We start from the raw sequence: 21,325 nt of genomic DNA on the forward strand, positions 1-21,325 counted from the left end.
TAGAGAGATCCTAAACCCATTCCCCCTCCTGAATTATTCACCGGATTCAAATAACAGACAGAATCATTTTCTTAAAATACCTCAATCATTTTTCACAAAGGCCTAAAATGGTGTGAAACAACACGGATGCGGTGCAGGTGCCGTGGAGGCTGACAGGAACCGGAGGACCAGTTACAGTTTTGGAGGAATGCCGATGCTGGTCACCTTCGCCTCCTCTCCTTCCAGCATCCGAGGGGTCGGCTGGCTAAATGTTGCACCACGAGCAGGCTAACATATGCTAACGAGTACATAATGGGCTTATTAGGAGGCGGTGTGTCATCGCTCTGAGTGATCCGCCATGTCAAGCTAGCCAAGCGAATTCAATTAGGGCCGCAATTACTCCTTGGCGCTAGTGGAGACGTATCGGGAGACGTTAAATATTGATGGAAACATACTGGAGATGCCACATTTGTTCCTCTGCGAAAGGTGAAACACATCTCCTGCAGCTAATCACACAGGCTAAATATGACGAGCGTCCATTCGTCATCGCTGGGCCGCGAGGGAGTCGCCACACGTGCACACGCACCACCTGAGGTGTCGGGTTATTCAGACATACTGTACAACACAAAGAGGAAGATGTCATTCTTCTCATGAATCCTGGTAGCGAGCCGTCAACATCCGAGGTCTCAACTACCGGATCGACCGGCGAAAAACTTGCAGACGCACTGATGACACCGAGTGGCCGCAATAATTCGCTGAGTCGAGGTTGTTGTGACGCACTTCAGCAGACAAACGGAATGCTGCAGATCATCCAGGACGCTTTTTCTGACACAATTCTAATACGCTTCTGCCTTGGAGGCTGTCTGCAAGTAATGTGCAACTATAATGACATGCCCGTGCAGATTGAGAAATGTGGTTCATTAGGACACTAATTATGTTTGGCTTGGAGAATGTAGCTGCTGCATCTGCCACTGACTAACTAAATACAGATACTGACTACGTAAATACAGAACTAAAAATAGCTTTTCAGTCTATTTTTTTTCATCTGCGAATACAGCGTTCCCTCGCTTAGCGCGGGGCATAGGTTCCCAAAATAGCCCACAATAAGTGAAATCCGCACAGTAGCCAACTTAATTTGTTTGCAATTGTGTTTGAAAGCTGTAAAACTCCTCACCGTACACTTTTACACTTTTCTCAGACATTTCTCTCTTGTTGAAACACTCTCAAAGTTCAAATGTCCTTAGAATTGTCATGATCAACTGGTTGGACACAAGAAATGATCAGAAATTAATTATCATTAGCAAACAATCTGCATGCCCAGAAGTCCAACTTTTTGTGTGATGGCTTCGTCTGCCTTTTGGGTGTAGAACGCTTCGTCAACATGGCGGCTTTTGTCGGGGAGAAAACTTGCAACCATACAGCGCTTAGAGTCACAGGCAGTTAGCTTCTTGTGGTTGGCAAGCAGCTCACACGGTTAGCTAGTTTGCTAGCCATGACCACAACAAGAGACAGCATGAAGGAGATGGATTGACAATGGTCTACAGCCAATCAGGATGCAAGAGAGAATGGGCGGTGCAAACAGGAGAGAGAGAGGCTAGAGAGAAGACACCGCCGCCTCGTGCTAAAGCATCCATCTTCATTCTTCACTTTAGCGAGACATTTTGCACAATTGTAGTGAACGTGAAACAAGAAAGGAAACATCCGCACGGTGGCTGAATGGACATGGAGGGAAAAGTGGTTTGTGCTTCTGAACATACCTGCTGTTAAATTTCTCCGGGTGCTTCTCCCTCATGACGTGGAAACGATGCGCGATGGAGGCATCCTGAAAGATGCAACACAGGGAAGGTTGGTTCGTTTATGACTTGTTAGATGGTCCAAAGAGGACAGACTATTCCTCTCAGCAGATATCAACAGCCTATTGTTGCCTCAGTGGTGTTGCCGTTGTTTTCTTTTCACTCCATTGAAGAGTCAATATCAACTTGACTTTTGGATTTTTAGCGTTCTTTCAGCAGCTGCTAGAATAAAAGAATCGCCCTGCTGAAGGGCGGTCCGAACATACACAACTGGTGGACCAGCCAGGACACCTGTTGAGGCGTGTTCATAGATGTGTGCAGCGCTTGCAGAAACACAACACTTGCCACATGAGAGCTCAGGTCAGTGAGCATCAAAGGGTGTTTAGAAAGACAGGCTTCATGATCACATGTCCAGCAGCTGTGCAGAAATGTCCTCATGAACTTCATCACACAATAAAACAAGCAAGGCAAGACATGAGGGATAAGAAACAGAAGACAATAAAATAAGAACAAATCAACACAGAACAGATCATGTACTTCGTACAGAAATAATACATAATTAATAATAATAATACATAATAAAGTAACAATCCTGTCCTGTGTGTGTTTTTATCGTCCCCCCTCTGTTGTGTTGAACAGTCGCATGGCGTGGGGGAGGGATGATATTCTCAGGCAGTGATAGTAATCTGCCACTGAGCCTGCTCGTCTGTGGGGAGACGATGCTGCGCGTTGGATGATGCTGGTTGTCCAATGATGGAAAGGGAAGGCGCCTCCTCAGTGTCCTTTGCTCTGCCACAGATGCCAGGCTGTCCATCTCCGTGCCAATGACAGCTCCTGCCTTCCTCACCAGTGTGTCCAGGCGTGTGGCGTCCTTCTTCTTGAGGCTGCTCCGGCAGCACAGTACTGCACACAGGAGGGCACCGGCTACCACAGTCTGGTAGACGTTCTGTAGCAGCTTCTTGCATACGTTGAAGGACGCCAGCCTTCTGAGGAAGTACAGACGGCTCTGCCCGCTCCTGCACAGAGCATCTATGTTCCAGTCCAGTCCATCAACCAGATGCACTCCCAGGTATTTGTAGGTGTCCACCACCTCCACACGGTCACCTTGAGCTTTTTCTTTGGCTTTTTTTTTTTACGGAGACAGAGCAGAATTAGCAGGGCGTCATCTCTGGCAAACTTTTGTGCACTTGCCAAACCCTGCAGCAACAGGAACAATCCACGGGCGTTGCAGTGATGCTGGCGTTTCCGGTGGCTGACGAGGTTGGTTGATGGTTTTTTCCCCTCATCGCGGGATGTTTGCACAGCATTTGGCCAAAGGTCTCCCTCTGACGTAGTGCCAAGTACCACACGATTGACGCCATGTTTGTTTACAAGTGAGCTCAGGGGAAGATACGAGGGGCCGTTTATGTCACGTCACATGAAAGGAGTGTTTGCTTTGCTCATGCTAACCCACCTACAACGCGGCTCAGTGGAGCTCTAATCAGTTATCGTAGCTACTTTTATCGGATTTATCCGTATGACTTCATAATTCCACCCCTAATTTCTATACTTGTGTGACGCAAATACAAATGAAGAAAAACCCTTTTAAGTGGTTTAAAAGTTCCGTTAGCTGATACTATTGATTTGTTTTTTCTACAATGTGAGATTCATGCATGGTTTCAAATCTGGTGATTGAGGCGTACTTTGAATTCATCATCCAGACTTCTAATCTTCTTATAATGGCATCAGTGTAAAAAAAACAGTTACTAAAAACTAGGGCTGTCAAATGATGAAACAACTTAATCAGATTAATCAGTTTTCACATTAATCATGATTAATCACCATGTCATACCATGTTACCTTATATTACCTTAGCATATTACCTTATCATTTTCCTATGCATTTTAAAGTAGCAAAGAGTACATTTGGAATACAGGAAGTGAACAAATGTATTGCAATAGATGTGAAATGGATGGGGGGGGGATTACGTAAGCTTTGCTTCTTCCTACTCGTTTATGGACATGAAGAACAGTGAATCGTACTATGTCATGTATTCCAACGTAACTTGTATGCATGTTCAAAATAAATTAAACCATTACCATGATCATGTCTGAAATATGTCCATTTTTACTGTTTTATTGAAAGAAAGATAAATGACAGGGCAGGATTATATATATTTGTATGTATGAACAACGCCAAAATGTACTTAAAATTTCAATTTAAAGAGACGGCACACGTGTGACGCTGTCTGTCGCTCTGCTGCCGCCTGTCGGCCTTCTGGTTGCAATAAACATAAAGTACAAATACAATACAAAAGCCAAGGCGATATTTCCCATAGGAATTAATTACCAATGAATTAATCCCCCCAAAATATGTGTAACAGATGCCAGCCAGCGAGGCTGTCCGAGTGTACGTTGGTAAAACCTCACTCCCTCTGCCTCAAGAGCTGCGCTGAACACACGGCCGGCAGCCCGGGCTTTTAGTCGTGTGGTCAGCGCTCTCGCCTCCCATTACGAAGATAGTTTGTTCGAGTCCCAGTGCGGGCAGTGCGAAACAGGGCGGGTTACATATGTACACAAAATACATTTTATACAGAATAATTCTAGTTTTAAATGCAGAAAACAATGTGAAATAATTATAAGTGACAAGTGTATAGAACATATTGTTGATGCAGACTTCCCATGCATCCTGGCCAGATGGAATCAAATTGCTGCCACTGGCCCCATGGCGGGTTATTTAGCAGCCGCACTCCATAGAAAATGCATGGACGGTGAGTGAGCAACTCGCAGGGAGCAGTACAGGGCAAATGGACTAGTTTGTTACGTGCAAAACCCGATGTACAATTGTGGTGAAAATTTTGGACAAAAACTGGGGCGTACAAAAAGAAAGATTTGTTTCAAGACGGTGGGGGTTGAGACACACTGCTGCTACGACTACCATGGGTCAACCACATCACTGTAGCAATTCTGTTATTCCTCAATTGAAACCCGAAGCTCCAGCTTACGATATTTGAGGCAACTCCTTGCTCATTAAGTGACTGTGCATCACACTGTGCAGTTACACCTTCACGTCCTCCACGAGCTGAGAGGAGGAGGGGTCGGTGTGAGGACGGGCATGCGGCGCTATTGACAGGAGCCCTGATGGAGGCTCCATCGTCTCCTCTGCTCGCTGGCTAATTAACTAAACACACATCGCCACTCATCACAACTTGCCAACCAAGCTCCAGGATGCTCCAGCCGCCCTGAAAACCACCTTTCCGCCTCTCGCTCTCCCTCGATGTCACTCTTGACCTCTCCCCCACCCTCGGCCGCGGCCTCCTGGGCAGATGCAGCAGCCGTCTTTGACTTGCAGCGAAACACAAGCCCAAAGTGTGAAATTTACCAATTTATGTAGCATATGTTAGCGAGGTGCGAGTGTCAGAGACACTTCACTGGTGTATTTACACCTCACCGTCTGCTCGGACTCTTTAGGCATCAAAACTTTGGAGGGAAAGTTCACTTACAAATATGAGGCTTGATGTGTATGATTATGGAAAGAAACAAAAACCCTAAAGCAGCATATGCATGAGAAAATACTGTGGGGAGTCATGTGACTGTGTTGGTCACATCAGTAGTGTCATAAATACCATCCATTATGGTGTCTAAATTGAGAGGAAAAAACAGACATGTACATATGCAGTATAAGCCGCACGTGTCCACGTCATACAATGGCAGTACCTTGAAATACACTTTAAAAGTACCAATACAAGGTTAACATAACAAACAGCAGCTATCCATAATGCAGTACTGCCAGAAGAGCAGTTCATTGGAGGAGCGGCGCAGTATTTAAACAATTAGTAGTAGTTCTGAAGTAAAGGAGATGTCACCAGATTAAAATTTTGCAATAAATTAGGCACAGCGCTGTGTGAACCGCAGGGTTCAACGCTGAAGAAAAAAGCAGCGGCTTATACACTGGAATCTCCGATATAAGGCATGCCTTTACATTTGTAAGAGAATGTGTCACCCAGATTTGTATAAAAAAATAATGAAAACACAATATAAACAAGCAAATGAAGAAATGAAAAACAACTGCAATACAACAGTCAATAAAAAACAAATGAAAACAAAACGCATTTTCATGCCCCAAAAATGGTGCTGTCATATGAACCAACTGCAAAAAGGAATCTTTTTGGATGATCCCAGCCATGTCTGTCCGTTCCATTGAAAAACTAGCTTCATTTCATCCTGTCCTGTAAAAAACTGCTGCACATTTTAGAGTGGCTTTTCTTTATCAGAGTTGGGGGAGAAAGTCAGTGTTTTGCTAGTCCCAAGTAAGTCTTTAGTCAAGTCTCAAGTCAAGACAAGTCCAGTCTACTCCAGTCCAGTCGGAAGTCAGAAGTCTGAAATTTTCGAGTCATTACAAGTCATAAGCACTGTTGAGCGTTTACCAAATAAAATGCCATGACCTCGTCATCTCCTCGGGAGCATGTTGACACCTCCCCGTGTACAGCAGTCCAGCACTCACAGATCATGTATGTAAGCCACATCCTCGTTGTTTGTTCTTAAACCTGATTGGACGTTAATAGATGCATTTGGGGAGGCAGTTTCTGTCTCGCTGAAAATGACATAGGTCGTCCCTCGTTTATCGCGGTTAACTGGTTCCAGACCCAACCTTGAAGTGAATTTCCTCAAAGTAGGATTCAATAATGATAAAGTTAGAGCCTAGTAAACCTGTTTAGAGCCCTACAGACATGGAACAACACCCCTCCAGTCACATTGACACTCCGATTATTCTTTCCTTACATCACATTGGCAGGCTACGGGATCACTGCATGGCCATAAGAGACGGCTGCCGCTCGCACAGCAAGCTACCGAGCTAACTAGTTAGCCTCTCCAATGTACTTATTTTAAATTTCAAGTGTTTAAAGAGGAGAACTTGTTTGCACGCTATTGTGTCGGACATGCCATGCAGTGTGACGGTAATGTCGTACGTCTCATCAACAGCACATTACTGATGTCAAAAATAAAATCAAGGATTCGATTTTATAGCCCTTTTCAAGGCACCCAAAGCCCTTCACAATGAAGTGAAGCCATTATTCATTCACTCCTCAGTCACACTGGTGGTGGTGGTGAGCTAGATCTGGAGCCACAGCTGCCCTGGGGTAGCCTGATAAAAATTTGGCTGCCAATTTGCGCCTACGGCCTCTCGGACCACCACCAAACATTCTGAGAGCACTAGAAAGAAAGAAATGCATTGTGAAATACAAAACAGGAGTTGTGGATACCAGCATTTTGTTCGTGTTCTGGTAAAACAAGCTTATTAGCTTTGTTTGGGTCAAAATAAGCCATAAAAATAAAATGAGTTTTCATTTTGTAAAAGTAGCTCTCACAAGAAAAAGACGTTGGTGAGCCCTGATATAGCCAATAGCACATTGAAAGATTGATACTTAATCTATGTCATCGGTATCAGTGTCGGCATCGGTATCAGCAGTATGAAACCCTGATCGGAGCATCCCTGATCAAGAATGCTTGCTAATACTGATTGACTGATTTGAGAGCGATAGGCCTTTTGTGTACGTAGAAAAAGTTTGACATCTTGGAGTGGAGGTGATCATTTTTGTTGTGTATGTAAAATATAAAGTATCAAAATAAAAACAATGTAACTAAGAAGTAAGAAGTTTTGAGTATAAAAGTAGTGTAATGTGAGTAATGGAGCTCAAGTGAACACAATGACATTTCCTTTTCTTCTCACTTCTAACAAGCTGGCAAGGCCTTTGTTGAAAAACGTCATCTGGCTCCGTCAACATTTTGAGGAAGACAGAAAGCAAGTTGCTGCAAACTTTTTTTTGGGTTTGTTCCTCTCCAACCCCTCCCCGCCCCCCCCTCGGTTTTGATCCACCCCGTTTTTGAGTGGCACGATTGAAACGGGCCTGGAATACAAGGAGGACCCCCTGCTAGCTCTCTGTGCACAAACTTAGCAGAAGCCAAAAAAAAAAATCAATGGCTCTTCTTGATGTCTCCTCAAGAAGACCAAAAGAGTTGCTGGCGATCCCTGCAGACTCACCTCACGCTTCCAGCGCCAGTCAGAGAGCCAGGATGATGGATATATCTGAGAGAGTGCAACTTGATCCTCTTACAAACAGGACAAGAGCGGCAGACGCGGGAGCCAAAAGCGGGGAGGGAGTTGTCTCCCGTCCGCTTTTCACTCGCAACACCAAACCTTCATTTCAGCAACTTAAGGAGGTCAAGGTGCTCGGCCCGTCCTCACGGAGCAGGGAAAACCTTTTGTTCACAAAGTGGCAATTTCGAGCTGCATGGCGGCCTTGTGGTCTGACAGTCTGGAGCAGCAGTTCTCCTTTATTACTTTATAATTACTTATTATTTATCTTGACTATTTATCTCGCAGCATCAGGAGCAACTGGGGGTTCAGTATCTTGCCCAAGGACACTTCAACGAGATCACAGGAGGACGGAGGATCGAACCCGCAACCTTCAGGTTGGGCTCCTCGTACGTTGGTGAAAACCCCCCAAAAAAAACAAGCATTATGGTGACAGAGGCAAGGAAAAACTTCCTCCATGCAAGAAAGCTTCAACAAAATTCCAAGATGTCCTGGTGCCAACCAGGACATCTTCTGTTTCCCGTGTCTGTGACACGGTCACCTGCTCCTTCCCCTGCGCCCCACCCTCAAATAATTACCAATGTAAAAATGTGGCAGGCGAATTAATGCGGGACGTGTGTAATGTCCTCTCATAGCTCAAAGTTTAAGTCCAATTAGGGTCGGGGCCCCAGCGGTTTGATGTGCCTTTCACGGCGGGGGAGAGTAATGGCCGCGACAGGAGCGTGGCGGTCATTAGGCCGACTGACTGCATTATGCTAGCGGAGCGCACGCCGTGATTAGTTCTGTCTCTCACCCTGGTCCTGATTGAGATCATTACACTTCACGTCACTTCCACATCCTCCCCAAGGGACGGCACCATCAATTCTCCGCCCAAGCGCTTTGTGGCACAAGGTTATGGTGAATCGGTAAAAGCTACATCCTTATTTCCTCATCCAGCACTTTTACCATGTCGGCTACTAACAGCGTCATCAGATAGCACAGAAAAAGTGTCTTCCTACTTCCAGGACTGCTACTTTTTTCCATAAGTGATGATTGCACATCGTTATGACTGCTGATCTTTTGATTTGGGCCATGTCATTACAGAAACAATCTACTCTCCATCAGCATAATCTCTGAGCTAATTATTAGCCTGACTTGTCACCTAATCTTTACTGTAGCCTGCTCCCCTCTTTCCCCCCCTCCTCCAAATAACAAAAAAAAAGCAAAATGTGTCAGAAAATATTATAATACACTCAAATCCACAGAGAGCTCAAAGTCTTCTTAATCCCCCACAAACAACTTCATTTGTCATCATCACGCCTGCTGCCTGCTAATCCTGCAAACACGGGCAGTACAGTACCACTCATGACGACTACAGGCGGCAAAACTACTACAAATATTCTAAAATGGCAAAAAGTAATTGTTGCACCTTGTGGCTCAACATCGGCCTTTGCTACCTCAAAATTAAGGCACAAATGTAACACCATAGATGTGGAAAACCTGGCCTGAAAAAACGCTACTCATTAGGACTGACTGTTGTAACGCGGCCCCTCTCCCCTCAGCCACCACCGCTTCGTATACACACACACATATATACATATACACATAGCCTCCATCACTGTTTGGTACGGTAACTGTACAACACGTGATAGGAAGGCACTCCAGCGGGTGATCAAGACCTCACAGAACATTGTTGGGGCAGCCCTCCCCTCACTGCAAGACATTTATAAAACTAGAGTCCTACGCAGAACACACAACCTCATCAAGGACAGCACACATCCACAACACTCATTATTCACACTCCTACCGTCAGGCAGACGCTACAGGAGTTTGAAGTCCAGGACCACAAGGCTGGCAAACAGCTTTTACCCACAGGCCATCAGGCTTCTCAACGAAGCACTCGCACACGCCGCATGCAACACACGCACACACTCATAGCACTTTATTTATTTATTTATTCATTTATTTGTATTAATGTCTCTTCTGTTGTTGTTGCTTAATTTATTGGTATTTATGTTTCTTATGTTCTTATTCTTTTTCTTGTGTTTTCTTTCTTTTCTTGGGAGAATGAACAGAATAAGATTTTCATTGCATAGTAGAACTGCTGTCCTACTGTGCATACGACAATAAAACTCTTGAATCTTGAATCTGTATGTATGTACACATACAATATACAAAACAATGCAGTTGCGTTTTGAAATTGCTATTGTCCCGCAATTTGACGCTTTAGTTTCAGAATGTAAGCGAATGACTCATCTCCAAGATGGGGGTGATAGGTGGCGTAAATAATAACTGTCTGTCATTCATGTGTGTGTTTGTAGGTTTATTTAGTGTCCTTTCACAGAAAAGCCCCAGAAGTAACAAATGCCATGAAAGTACACGCTAAGCAGCGTACTGTCAAGGGATGGGTTGCTCTGTGACAATGTTAACAAGAGCGGTGTTCTAATCTGCAGTGACAAGGTCATTAGAGACCCTAACGCAATTCCTTCTAAGTGTGGCCCCTCTTCTGCCACCTGCAAATGTCAACGAGCGCATTTCCACCCCTGACATTTATCCGTAATGACTAACACGAGTGTCGTTAGTTAGGGACATATTTGCGTGTTTTGGACTGATGCGGTGCTCATGGATCAGCTCACCACGCCGATGGAGAAGTAGTTGTTGACGATGCTGTACGGCACCGGGTCGCCACGCTCGTCCTTGTCCGTGGACGTCACGTCGATCTTCCAGCGGTCCAGCATCACCTCGCTGCTGTTCTCGATGTCCCGCAGGATCTTGAGCAGGCTCTCGCCCTCGTAGCCTCGGGGGAGAGAGAATGTCACAGCTTAACATGCAGTTGGCATTTCCGTTAAAATCAATACAATTCTTGGTGTAACTGGGATAATAATCATCATACGTTCAAGTTTGACAAATCCATTTACTACTGAATACATTTACCATTGTGACTGCTGGAAAGTCTAAACAAAATAGTGTATGATTTGAATTTTGACCACAACATTAACACCCACCTTGAGTCATATATCCTTCAAAATCAATAGAACTCTGGCTTTAATCACCCATAACAACCTGGAGAGGATTCTTGTGTCGATTGAATCTGGCAAGATTGGAAATTGGGCTAAAATTGGCGAAAAAACGCATTTGAACGTTTATTTCAGCTTCCTTGATCATCTTGGGTGTGATGTTGTTGGAAAATCAATAGGGTTCTTGCTTTTCCCATGACGTGAACGGAGAACATGCTAACAATAAAAGCTCCACAGATGCAGCTACTGTACGCGGGGGCTTTCCAGTACCTCCTCCCCAGCGCAGACATCGTGCCAGGTCATTTCCTGTTCCAAGGGGGAGCACACACACGGGGGGGTCGCGGTCCAGGTTGGCCTTGTCTGGAGAAAAAGGCATAAAGTTCCAACATCGGTGAGCAAACACAGCAAACGAGAGCAGAAGAAATCCATTTCCCAGCCGCGCTCTGCTGCTACTTAACCACACGGACGCTGCACCGCACCGCTATTCCCTCTTATTACCTCCTCTTGTTTTGATTGATAAAAATGGAGGCAATTTTTTTGGTGACGACGTCTTGAAGGCCAGATAAAGATGTTGATATACATTTGATTTCCAATCGTCAAATGATGACTAATATGTTGTTTCCAGCGCGTGTGATCAGTCCATTTTGCCTCCCCTGAAGGCAGACGCTTGGACGTAATTGAAGTGTTTGCGCACATGCCATAAAGTGTGTTTGTACTTCACGTCAGCAGCACCAATAAAACATGACTTTCTTTCCCCCCATTCCCCCGCCCGAAAAATGGAGTATTTCAACTAGACGTGTCACCAAAACACAGCGGAGCCACACTATTAATTCCGTGGAAGCAGCAGACGGATTCCGTACCAATAAAGTCCAGGATCCAGCCCACCGTGCCGTCCCCGCCGCACGCCAGCACCCGGAAATCAGGAACGTCTCGGAAGAAATTCAACCTGCAAGGAAGGAGAGCAGAGCTTGCACTTTGCAGATGTCCATAAGGAACCAGAATGACCTCCACAAAGGCAGAAAAAAATGAATGGCGCGTTGGGCCGGTAGACAACAGATGGGCGGTGCCAACGTGACTTCAACAACGGTGAATAAATAAATTCCCGTCTGTGTACCTTTATCCAGATCCTCACCAAAATGTAATAGCGTCTTGCTTGGACCATGCACCACCGCCTCTGCAAAGCTTTGTGGGAATCATCGAGGAAAAGGCTTCTTGAGACGTCATCTGTACTTCTGTGTAGAAGGTGTCGGACGTTTCGCTCCTCATCCGAAGAGCTTCGTCAGCAAACTAATAAGTGCTGGTAGCTTAGGCCTTAAATACAGTAAGAGTGGGCGGAATTTAACCCTGATAAACGAGGGATTACTGTAGATTACATATTATACAGTATGTACTCTGCATGTATTCCTTTGTGATTCCAAGGTCTCCAGATGAAGAACTCCTGATAGTACAGTAGAGCTGTGCAAAAGTCTTGGGTCACCACTAGTATTTATTGTTTGAATGAGCTTTTGTGTCGGCACAGTAAAACATGTCCACAAAAACGACAAAACTGATTCCCACAAAGCGTCTGTGTAGGCTCTCAGTCGTACAGGAGTTGTCCATCGAGGAAAAGGCTTCTTGAGACGTCATCTGTACTTCTGTGTAGAAGGTGTCGGACGTTTCGCTCCTCATCCGAAGAGCTTCGTCAGCAAACTAATAAGTGCTGGTAGCCTAGGCCTTAAATACAGTAAGAGTGGGCGGAATTGGTGTGCCAACACCCTCCTCCTATTGGTTCGTTACACTAAGCCTGGGCGGAGCAGTGGTATAATCCTATCCTGTTATTCACACCTACGATAAAAGGGAAGTGTCGCTCCCTGAGTTGGGTATGAACGACTCTGATACTGGCTCGTTAGCATCTATTGTTCTGGCTCGGCCCTGCCTTCACCTCATTTGCAAGACTAAGAGCTGTGGGTTTTGGTCTCAGTAACCTGCTGAACACAGGGTCCAAATTAAACCTCAAACCACCATTCCGATTCAATGATGGGTTCTGTTGTTTGACAAAAATAGCTTCCTTTACTCCTCTTTCAAACCATCTGTTTTCTTTGGCCAAAATCTTAACCTCGCTGTCCTGAAAAGAGTGATTGGTAGCTTTCAGGTGTAGATGTACTGCTGATTGAGGACCACTAGCATTGTCCCTGCGATGTTGATAAAGCCTTTTTTGGAGCATTTGCTTAGTTTCCCCAATGTAGTGCTCTTTGCATTCCTCATCTTTACAGTGGATGGAATAGACCACATTGCTCTGTTTCTGGTTTGGAGCCTTGTCTTTAGGATGCACCAATTTTTGTCTCAGGGTATTTACTGGTTTGAAATAGGTAGGAATTTTTCTTATGGCAACACAAAATTCCTATTTCCTATTTCCTATTTACTGGTTTGAAATAGGTAGGAATTTTTCTTATGGCAACACAAAATTCCTATTTCCTATTTCCTATTTACTGGTTTGAAATAGGTAGGAATTTTTCTTATGGCAACACAAAATTCCTATTTCCTATTTCCTATTTACTGGTTTGAAATAGGTAGGAATTTTTCTTATGGCAACACAAAATTCCTATTTCCTATTTCCTATTTACTGGTTTGAAATAGGTAGGAATTTTTCTTATGGCAACACAAAATTCCTATTTCCTATTTCCTATTTACTGGTTTGAAATAGGTAGGAATTTTTCTTATGGCAACACAAAATTCCTATTTCCTATTTCCTATTTACTGGTTTGAAATAGGTAGGAATTTTTCTTATGGCAACACAAAATTCCTATTTCCTATTTCCTATTTACTGGTTTGAAATAGGTAGGAATTTTTCTTATGGCAACACAAAATTCCTATTTCCTATTTCCTATTTACTGGTTTGAAATAGGTAGGAATTTTTCTTATGGCAACACAAAATTCCTATTTCCTATTTCCTATTTACTGGTTTGAAATAGGTAGGAATTTTTCTTATGGCAACACAAAATTCCTATTTCCTATTTCCTATTTACTGGTTTGAAATAGGTAGGAATTTTTCTTATGGCAACACAAAATTCCTACCTATTTCAAACCAGTAAATACCCTGAGACAAAAATTGGTGCATCCTAAAGACAAGGCTCCAAACCAGAAACAGAGCAATGTGGTCTATTCCATCCACTGTAAAGATGAGGAATGCAAAGAGCACTACATTGGGGAAACTAAGCAAATGCTCCAAAAAAGGCTTTATCAACATCGCAGGGACAATGCTAGTGGTCCTCAATCAGCAGTACATCTACACCTGAAAGCTACCAATCACTCTTTTCAGGACAGCGAGGTTAAGATTTTGGCCAAAGAAAACAGATGGTTTGAAAGAGGAGTAAAGGAAGCTATTTTTGTCAAACAACAGAACCCATCATTGAATCGGAATGGTGGTTTGAGGTTTAATTTGGACCCTGTGTTCAGCAGGTTACTGAGACCAAAACCCACAGCTCTTAGTCTTGCAAATGAGGTGAAGCCAGGGCCAAGCCAGAACAATAGATGCTAACGAGCCAGTATCAGAGTCGTTCATACCCAACTCAGGGAGCGACACTTCCCTTTTATCGTAGGTGTGAATAACAGGATAGGATTATACCACTGCTCCGCCCAGGCTTAGTGTAACGAACCAATAGGAGGAGGGTGTTGGCACACCAATTCCGCCCACTCTTACTGTATTTAAGGCCTATGCTACCAGCACTTATTAGTTTGCTGACGAAGCTCTTCGGATGAGGAGCGAAACGTCCGACACCTTCTACACAGAAGTACAGATGACGTCTCAAGAAGCCTTTTCCTCGATGGACAACTCCTGTACGACTGAGAGCCTACACAGACGCTTTGTGGGAATCAGTTTTGTCGTTTTTGTGGACATGTTTTCCTGTGCCGACACAAAAGCTCATTCAAACAATAAATACTAGTGGTGACCCAAGACTTTTGCACAGCTCTACTGTACTATCAGGAGTTCTTCATCTGGAGACCTTGGAATCACAAAGGAATACATGCAGAGTACATACTGTATAATATGTAATCTACAGTAATCCCTCGTTTATCAGGGTTAATGGGTTCCAGACCCGACCAAAAAAGGATTCCTTGTTTATAAATGGAATATTTCCGTAGTTAGGAGCATAGAAAACTTGTTCACAACCTTCTAAATACAGTTTTTAACATTACTAGAGCCCTCTAGACATGAAATAACACTCCTATAGTTAGCTTGACACTCTTATTACACAATATAATAAGAGCAAACAAAGACATTTAAGACATAAATAAGACTTGCGTTTGTGTGTGTTGCTGTAAATGTGTCCCGGTGTTGGACAGGAAGTGACGTCCGGGGTTCAGAGTTGAGGTTGAGCTTGCTGTGGGTTACGGCAACAACAACAACCCGTTTTTTTCTTCATGGATTATTGTGCAAACAACGAGGGGTCAGGGAGGGTGTGAAAGGCACGGGGGGGCTATTCATAAAATGTCTTCATGGTGGGCAGGTCTTTTAGTGTCTTTATTCATGCTTGAGTGATGAGTTCAGAGGTTTGCACAGGTTCTAGTGGGGGCATAAGCAGATCCGGGGTCAGTGTCACACATGACTTGGTCTGAAAATATCAGCACCAGTGACGAGCAGCAAGTCACCACCCCCTTCTAATAATAATAAAATTGCCAATCACTCATCCAGCGAGTGAGGCCACCTGGCGGAGGCCTAATCGGATCACGCCGGCCAATGTTCAGTGCAACTTCTTCCGTTCCTTCACAATAACGAAGCCCTAACTGAATGAGGCGGCCTGCGAGCCCCGCATGGCAGCTAAATGACTCGCTCAATTACACCGCGCCTGGGACGGGCAAACCGCATTAGGGGGCAAACAGACGGCTGCTGACATGAAAGGCAACTTTGGGTCCATTTAAAGAGCAAGAAACAAACACTTCATTTGCTCTTATTGCGTTAGCCAGGGAGCTAATTGACAGCACCGGCGTGCGTCTGTGTGTGTGTGTGTGTGTGCTTGCGTGCGTGCGTGCGTGGCCTACAGTGTCCACATTTCTAATGTGTTTGGCTAAATATTAAAAAGGAAGCTGTTTGGAATTTTCTGTGGAGGAAACTTTGAGGCGGCGGCTCGTTAGCATCTGGCGTGTGCCGCCGTGTGAATGTTTCTCATAAAGGCGCCCAGACTTGGCCCTCACTTCTAATGGGAGCCAAACAACGCGGCAGCACGCCGACGGCGGGCACCCACGGGCGAGCGAGTGGAGCCCGCAGCATGTAAATGAAGCGTCCGTCGCCCTCACCGCAGACGTCTGGAAAAAGCGACGCTGACCGCACCGTGCGGCGAGTTGCTCGTCTGTATGCGTGATCACATGCGTGCATCAGTCGTCCGTCATCGGCGTTTAAGTGTAAGCACTGAAGGCTTGTCCTGCATGTGATGCTGCTTGTTATACATGAACCATGCAGAATATCACTGCTTTTGTAAACAAATCATAATAAGAAGACATGATCTGAAGTGAGTCCTTCCTCTGCATCCTTTTCCTGCTCATATTTTTAAGTTTAAATGGAAAATGTAGGTGCGTTTGGTTTCGTATACTCCCACAGAGAATCATTTGAGGATGTGGGTCATTTTGGAGGTTTAGTTCGTTGAGTGACGTGGATGAAAAACCCCTCAAACTACGCCTCATGGGTTGTGTTTAAGGATAACATTGACCGACTGATATTATCGGCTCCGTTTTCGCAATTTTCTGCCGGACGATATCAGATATCGGTAAGACAGCCCATTTCGAGCTTCTCTGGTTGTTTTGCTCAAAAAATACACTGCAGAATTAGCAGTTAGCATACTTATTGATTCATTTTTCATTCCTCACCAGGGTCGCAGGATACTGATACCAGGACATTTTAAACAAACACCTGGGGGCCTCTGCTCAAAAGCTGAAGATGGGTCGTCATTGGGTCTTTCAGCAAGATAATGACCCTGAACATGTGGCCAAATCTACACAAAAATGGTTCACCAGACACAGAATCAAGCTCCTACCATGGCCATCTCAGGCCCCAGACCTCAACCCCATTGAAAACCTGTGGAGTGAGCTGAAGAGGAGAGGACGCAGGTCGCTGGATGATTTAGAGAGACTGGTCGAAGATCCCTCTTTCTGTATTCTCCCATCTTGTGAAACATTATGAGAGAAAATTAGGTACCATTTTGTTGGCAAAGGGGGGATGCACAAAGTATTAACATCAGGGGTGCTAATAATTGTGGCTCACATGATTTGATGTAAAATAATTATTTCTGAATGTGGGATTTTTTTTTCTTAAAATGCAGGTGAATTAAAGTTTGGATCTTCCTCTTTTTTCCATTGTGGTCCTATATTTTTTAGAAAAAAAGGTATTAGAAGCTAAGGAACACATCAACCAGGGGTGCCAATATTTATGGAGGGCTCTGTATCAAAGTGGACCTTCCATCCTTTCACGATGAGGCCCTCACTGGGAAAAGTTCGGCTACCGTCTTAAGACTTACCAATGTACGCATCGCAGCCACAGCAGCTGGCATCCATTACACCGAGATGCTCCTCAATTTGCACCATTGTTTCTTTTGTTTTGGCACATTTTTTTTGGATGTTTCAGAGAGTTTGGAGGGGGAGGGGCGAGCCTTAAGCTTGTTAGTGCCAAACTTTGTGGCACCATGACCAAAGGTATTATTTGGTTTTTTGCAGGGTTACACAAATACAAGAATTCTTGCGTTAAGGCCAAATGGGACCAGGAAGTATTACACCCCTCCCAACACCGTGCATAGGGCCCCATGATCCATGGGGGGCCCCATTTTGTGCAAGGGTGCGCAGAGAACCGAGTCAGTCCGAGGCAGGGGAGAAACAAAAGTAGAGTAATCTGTCACTGAAGTCACTGCAGAATAAGAGAATAAAATGTCTCACATGTTGGTGTAATGGTACAGCTGCTGCTTTCAGGGACACCAACCCTGGACATGTTTCTTTCTCTAAATAAAATTCTGCTAAGGCCCTACTTTGCTAGGGGGCGACCCTGATTAGACTTTTTAAAAGATGTTTTATACATGACCAGGCTTATTCTGCCTTGGCGGAGGTTTGAGTGACATTCTATTTGCTGCAGTACGTACCCCGGCATGGGTCCATTCTTGGCCAGGTTGTACACTTGCCTCGGGTTCAGGAGGTACTGGAACTTCCTGTAGATCCTGCAACGACATCACATGACCAAATAAAGCACACATTTCAAACACCTGTCAGCGTCGGTGTCCAATCAGAGCGCGACCGGCCCAGGGGGGCGGGACATACCCCCTTGAGGAGAAGCCATTAGAAAGACTAATTGATTTGAATTCCATTTTCATTACATCAACTGGCTGGAGTCATATTTTGATCTCATAATTTAAACAAATGGGGGGCCGGTGTAATAAAAGGAGGGAGTGATGATGTTTCAGTAATAACCCAATTAGCCTGGAGTTACACAGAGGGCGAGGACGGAGTCGCGAGGAAGGACTGGGGGCCAGGAGATGTTGAAAATGAGCGCAGGGTGGAGGTGGACCCTCTTGACTTTAGGTAAAAGTTATTCTGTTTATGTTTGCCTGAGTACGCCTGCGGTGCTCGGCCGCCAAGAGGGGCTTGCGGTTTACAGGCAGAATTTTGAGGGTGCCTGTTGAGACACTGTGTGGGTGTGTGTGTGTGTGTGTGTGTGTGTGTGTGTGTGCGTGTGTGCGTGTGCGTGTGCGTACTCACCTCTCTCCCTGCTTCCCGCCGCTCTTCGGATTGACAAACACCAGCAGAGGATGAGTGCCCTCTATTGTTGTGATCTGAACGGGAGATGTCAAAACAAAGCGTCAGCGTTTGGAGACTGCAGGAAGCTTCGCGGGAATTCGCTTTCAAGGCGCACCCCTCAAACGTTTGAGCGCGCGCACGCCGGAACAGCAGTAGCGGAAAACTGTGGCGAGCGCGCATGTTTGTGCTTAAATCCAATGGTGCACATTTACTCTCGTTACTCACATATAAGAATGAGAGTGACATTACTGGATGCTGATTCAGAGCAGCATATCATAGCAACTTCCTAATGCAAGATGCCCTCTGATACGAAGCCATCTGATTGATCGCTGATCAGTGAGTGGCAGTGCTGTGACATCACTGCACCTCCGCCCCTAATCTCACCTGTCATCTTCTTCCAGTATTGCAATTGTGAGTCATTTGAGTTCTTTTTCGTTGACCTTCTAGTGCTGCAATCTCTGCTGAATATGTCCCTGCTTTTTGTTTGACCTTTTTCAAAGATTCTTATGTTAGTGCGTGTTGGCCGTTCATTGAGGACAGCAAAGGAAGAATTTAATTAATTGTAATTTTAATCCTTAAGGCAGGAGCGTCCAAACTTCCACCAACGGCTGTATTCTGAAAAATCTAATTGTGGGGGTGGCACTTTGATAATGTTATTTTTAATTTTGTGAAAAGGATACATTTTTATATCTATATTGAAAGACAAAGCTGGATGCTATTATTAGTTATTAGTATCAACACATTGACCCTCTTTACATTGTGTGTTTTTTGCTCTTTTTCCCAATTTTTGCTGTTTTTTTTTTGTTTCATTTTGTTTCTACAATGTGCCACAGAATGCAGGGGCGGCACTTTCGATATTTTATATATTTTTTTAATTGTGTAAAAAGGAAAAAATTATATGCAATGTATATTTTAAGCACTTCACCTTTTTCTGGGCTGGGCATCCTCCAATTGTTTAATACTCTCTACTTTAGGAACCAATAACACGCTCAGCTCAAATGTAACCCATGACTGTCTTTTGAATGACATGAAAAATGTCCAAAAATGTCTAATTCCTGATCCAGTAACGGCACAACAGAAAACATCGATACTCTCAATACTCGTTGGCCACCGTGTCTTAATTGGCAGCCGCTTTGTCTGCCGTGACGTCGGGGAGCACTGCCCGGTGTCAGCCCGAAGCGCCGTGGGCTGAGCTCAAAAAGCGCCAACCCAAACAAGCTCTAATCCGCCAGGCCCACGTTTCAGCGGGCCTTGGCTGCCGCCATCAAACCCCCGCCCGCGCCACCGCCCCTTGACACAGATGAAGCGCTTAACTCCCCCTGTCTGCTAACCCAGCAGGCCGAGGGGGGAATTAACGAGCTCCCTGTCCAGCCCAGAGTGATCCATTACTTCCTGTAATTATAAATAATAATCTTGATTATTACGCTGGTTAGCTGGCGCGGAGCAGAGATGGATGTGACCGGGGTATGATTCATCACGTGTCTCTGCCAGACGCTGCTCGAGACGAGCCGTCGCCACAGACGGCGTAATGGCGGACGAGATATCAGAGAGGAGCGTGTGGGCGGGCTGCGAGGCGTGAGCCTCGGCAGGCCCTCAGGAGCCCCACAGACGTGGATATCAATGTCACACTACACGCTAGCATCCCCACACACACACACACACACACACACACACACACACACACACACACAGACAATGGCGTGCCGTCACTGACATTTCATCCGCTACACAATCCAATCCTGGAGCAGACTCTAGCAGACCAGTGTCACCTGCAGGCCCTGGCCATCCACCGTGACAGAGTTGGCTCTCTGGACCTTCCCCCGGCTCGACTGGCTGCACCGCGAGTCCTTCCTCAGCGTTGACTGTCGTTCCTGAAAACAATGCCAAAAAAATCCATCAACGAATCTGAGCTTTTCCGGGTAACTTGACACTGTCAGGCTTGATGTATGTGGATTATCCAAAGGACGGGTCTAGCCAGTGGTACTGTATTTGTGTGATTGGAGTTGGTCCACATTTGATTTTGAACTATGAACACAGTCAGTATTAATGAATTTGGACCATACACTTTTGTTACATGAAAAAATACTTTCAAAATCAGATATTCATTTCTACATTTTTCGTACATTTTTTTATTTGTTTTACTTGCAGCACTTATTTTTTTCCTACTTTAAATGAAAAAAAAAGTGATAAATTCCTGAAATATTTTGTGTCAGTATTTTATTCCGGTTAGTCTCTTCTACGATTACAAATGATCATTTTTTCCGCTGCATATACTCAGCAAAAATATTCACGCCAAACTGTTGTTTTTGCTTTCTACGTGTACACTACAGGAGTCCGTCTCTCTCAAATATTGTTCCATAAACCCATCCAATACAGAACAATTGCACATTTTGGCGTGGCTAGGCCTGTCAAGATAACCGATAAAACGATTCATCGAACGACAGAACAAAACAAGGTGGATCCTTGTGACGCCTGGATAAACAGACGTGTGCGACACGTCCGTACGCCCGTTCCATTTCCTTGCTGCAGCACACAGGCTGGATGACAAGAGGGTTCACACTGCTTGTGTCTGAGCACATTGGTTGTATAGTCACATTAAGGGAAAGAGTGAGCCTCCTGTCAGCTATTCAGCATCTTTGTCACAGTACGTGGAGGCGGGGGCCATGTACGCCGTGATTGAATACAGCGAGTGCTAGCTAGCAGCAGACGTCAATATGACTGAAAGCACTA

At 44.9% G+C, this 21,325-nt stretch overlaps 1 protein-coding gene across 6 annotated transcripts in view; it reads right to left on the reverse strand.

Moving 5' to 3' along the window:
* dgkb (diacylglycerol kinase, beta) overlaps positions 1-21,325 on the reverse strand; it is a 77,418-nt gene that overhangs the window by 27,144 nt on the left and 28,949 nt on the right. For all 6 annotated transcript variants that reach the window (XM_054781149.1, XM_054781148.1, XM_054781151.1 and 3 more), the window contains 7 exons: positions 20,365-20,466; positions 18,557-18,630; positions 17,944-18,018; positions 11,704-11,789; positions 11,114-11,203; positions 10,463-10,623; positions 1,737-1,801 (listed from right to left, as the gene is read on the reverse strand). In XM_054781149.1, the coding sequence (XP_054637124.1) occupies positions 1,737-1,801; positions 10,463-10,623; positions 11,114-11,203; positions 11,704-11,789; positions 17,944-18,018; positions 18,557-18,630; positions 20,365-20,466 (653 nt within the window). The remainder of the gene's footprint in view (positions 1-1,736; positions 1,802-10,462; positions 10,624-11,113; positions 11,204-11,703; positions 11,790-17,943; positions 18,019-18,556; positions 18,631-20,364; positions 20,467-21,325) is intronic.

Source organism: Dunckerocampus dactyliophorus, chromosome 7 (genome assembly GCF_027744805.1).
Source record: "Dunckerocampus dactyliophorus isolate RoL2022-P2 chromosome 7, RoL_Ddac_1.1, whole genome shotgun sequence".
NCBI classification, from domain to species: Eukaryota; Metazoa; Chordata; class Actinopteri; order Syngnathiformes; family Syngnathidae; genus Dunckerocampus; species Dunckerocampus dactyliophorus.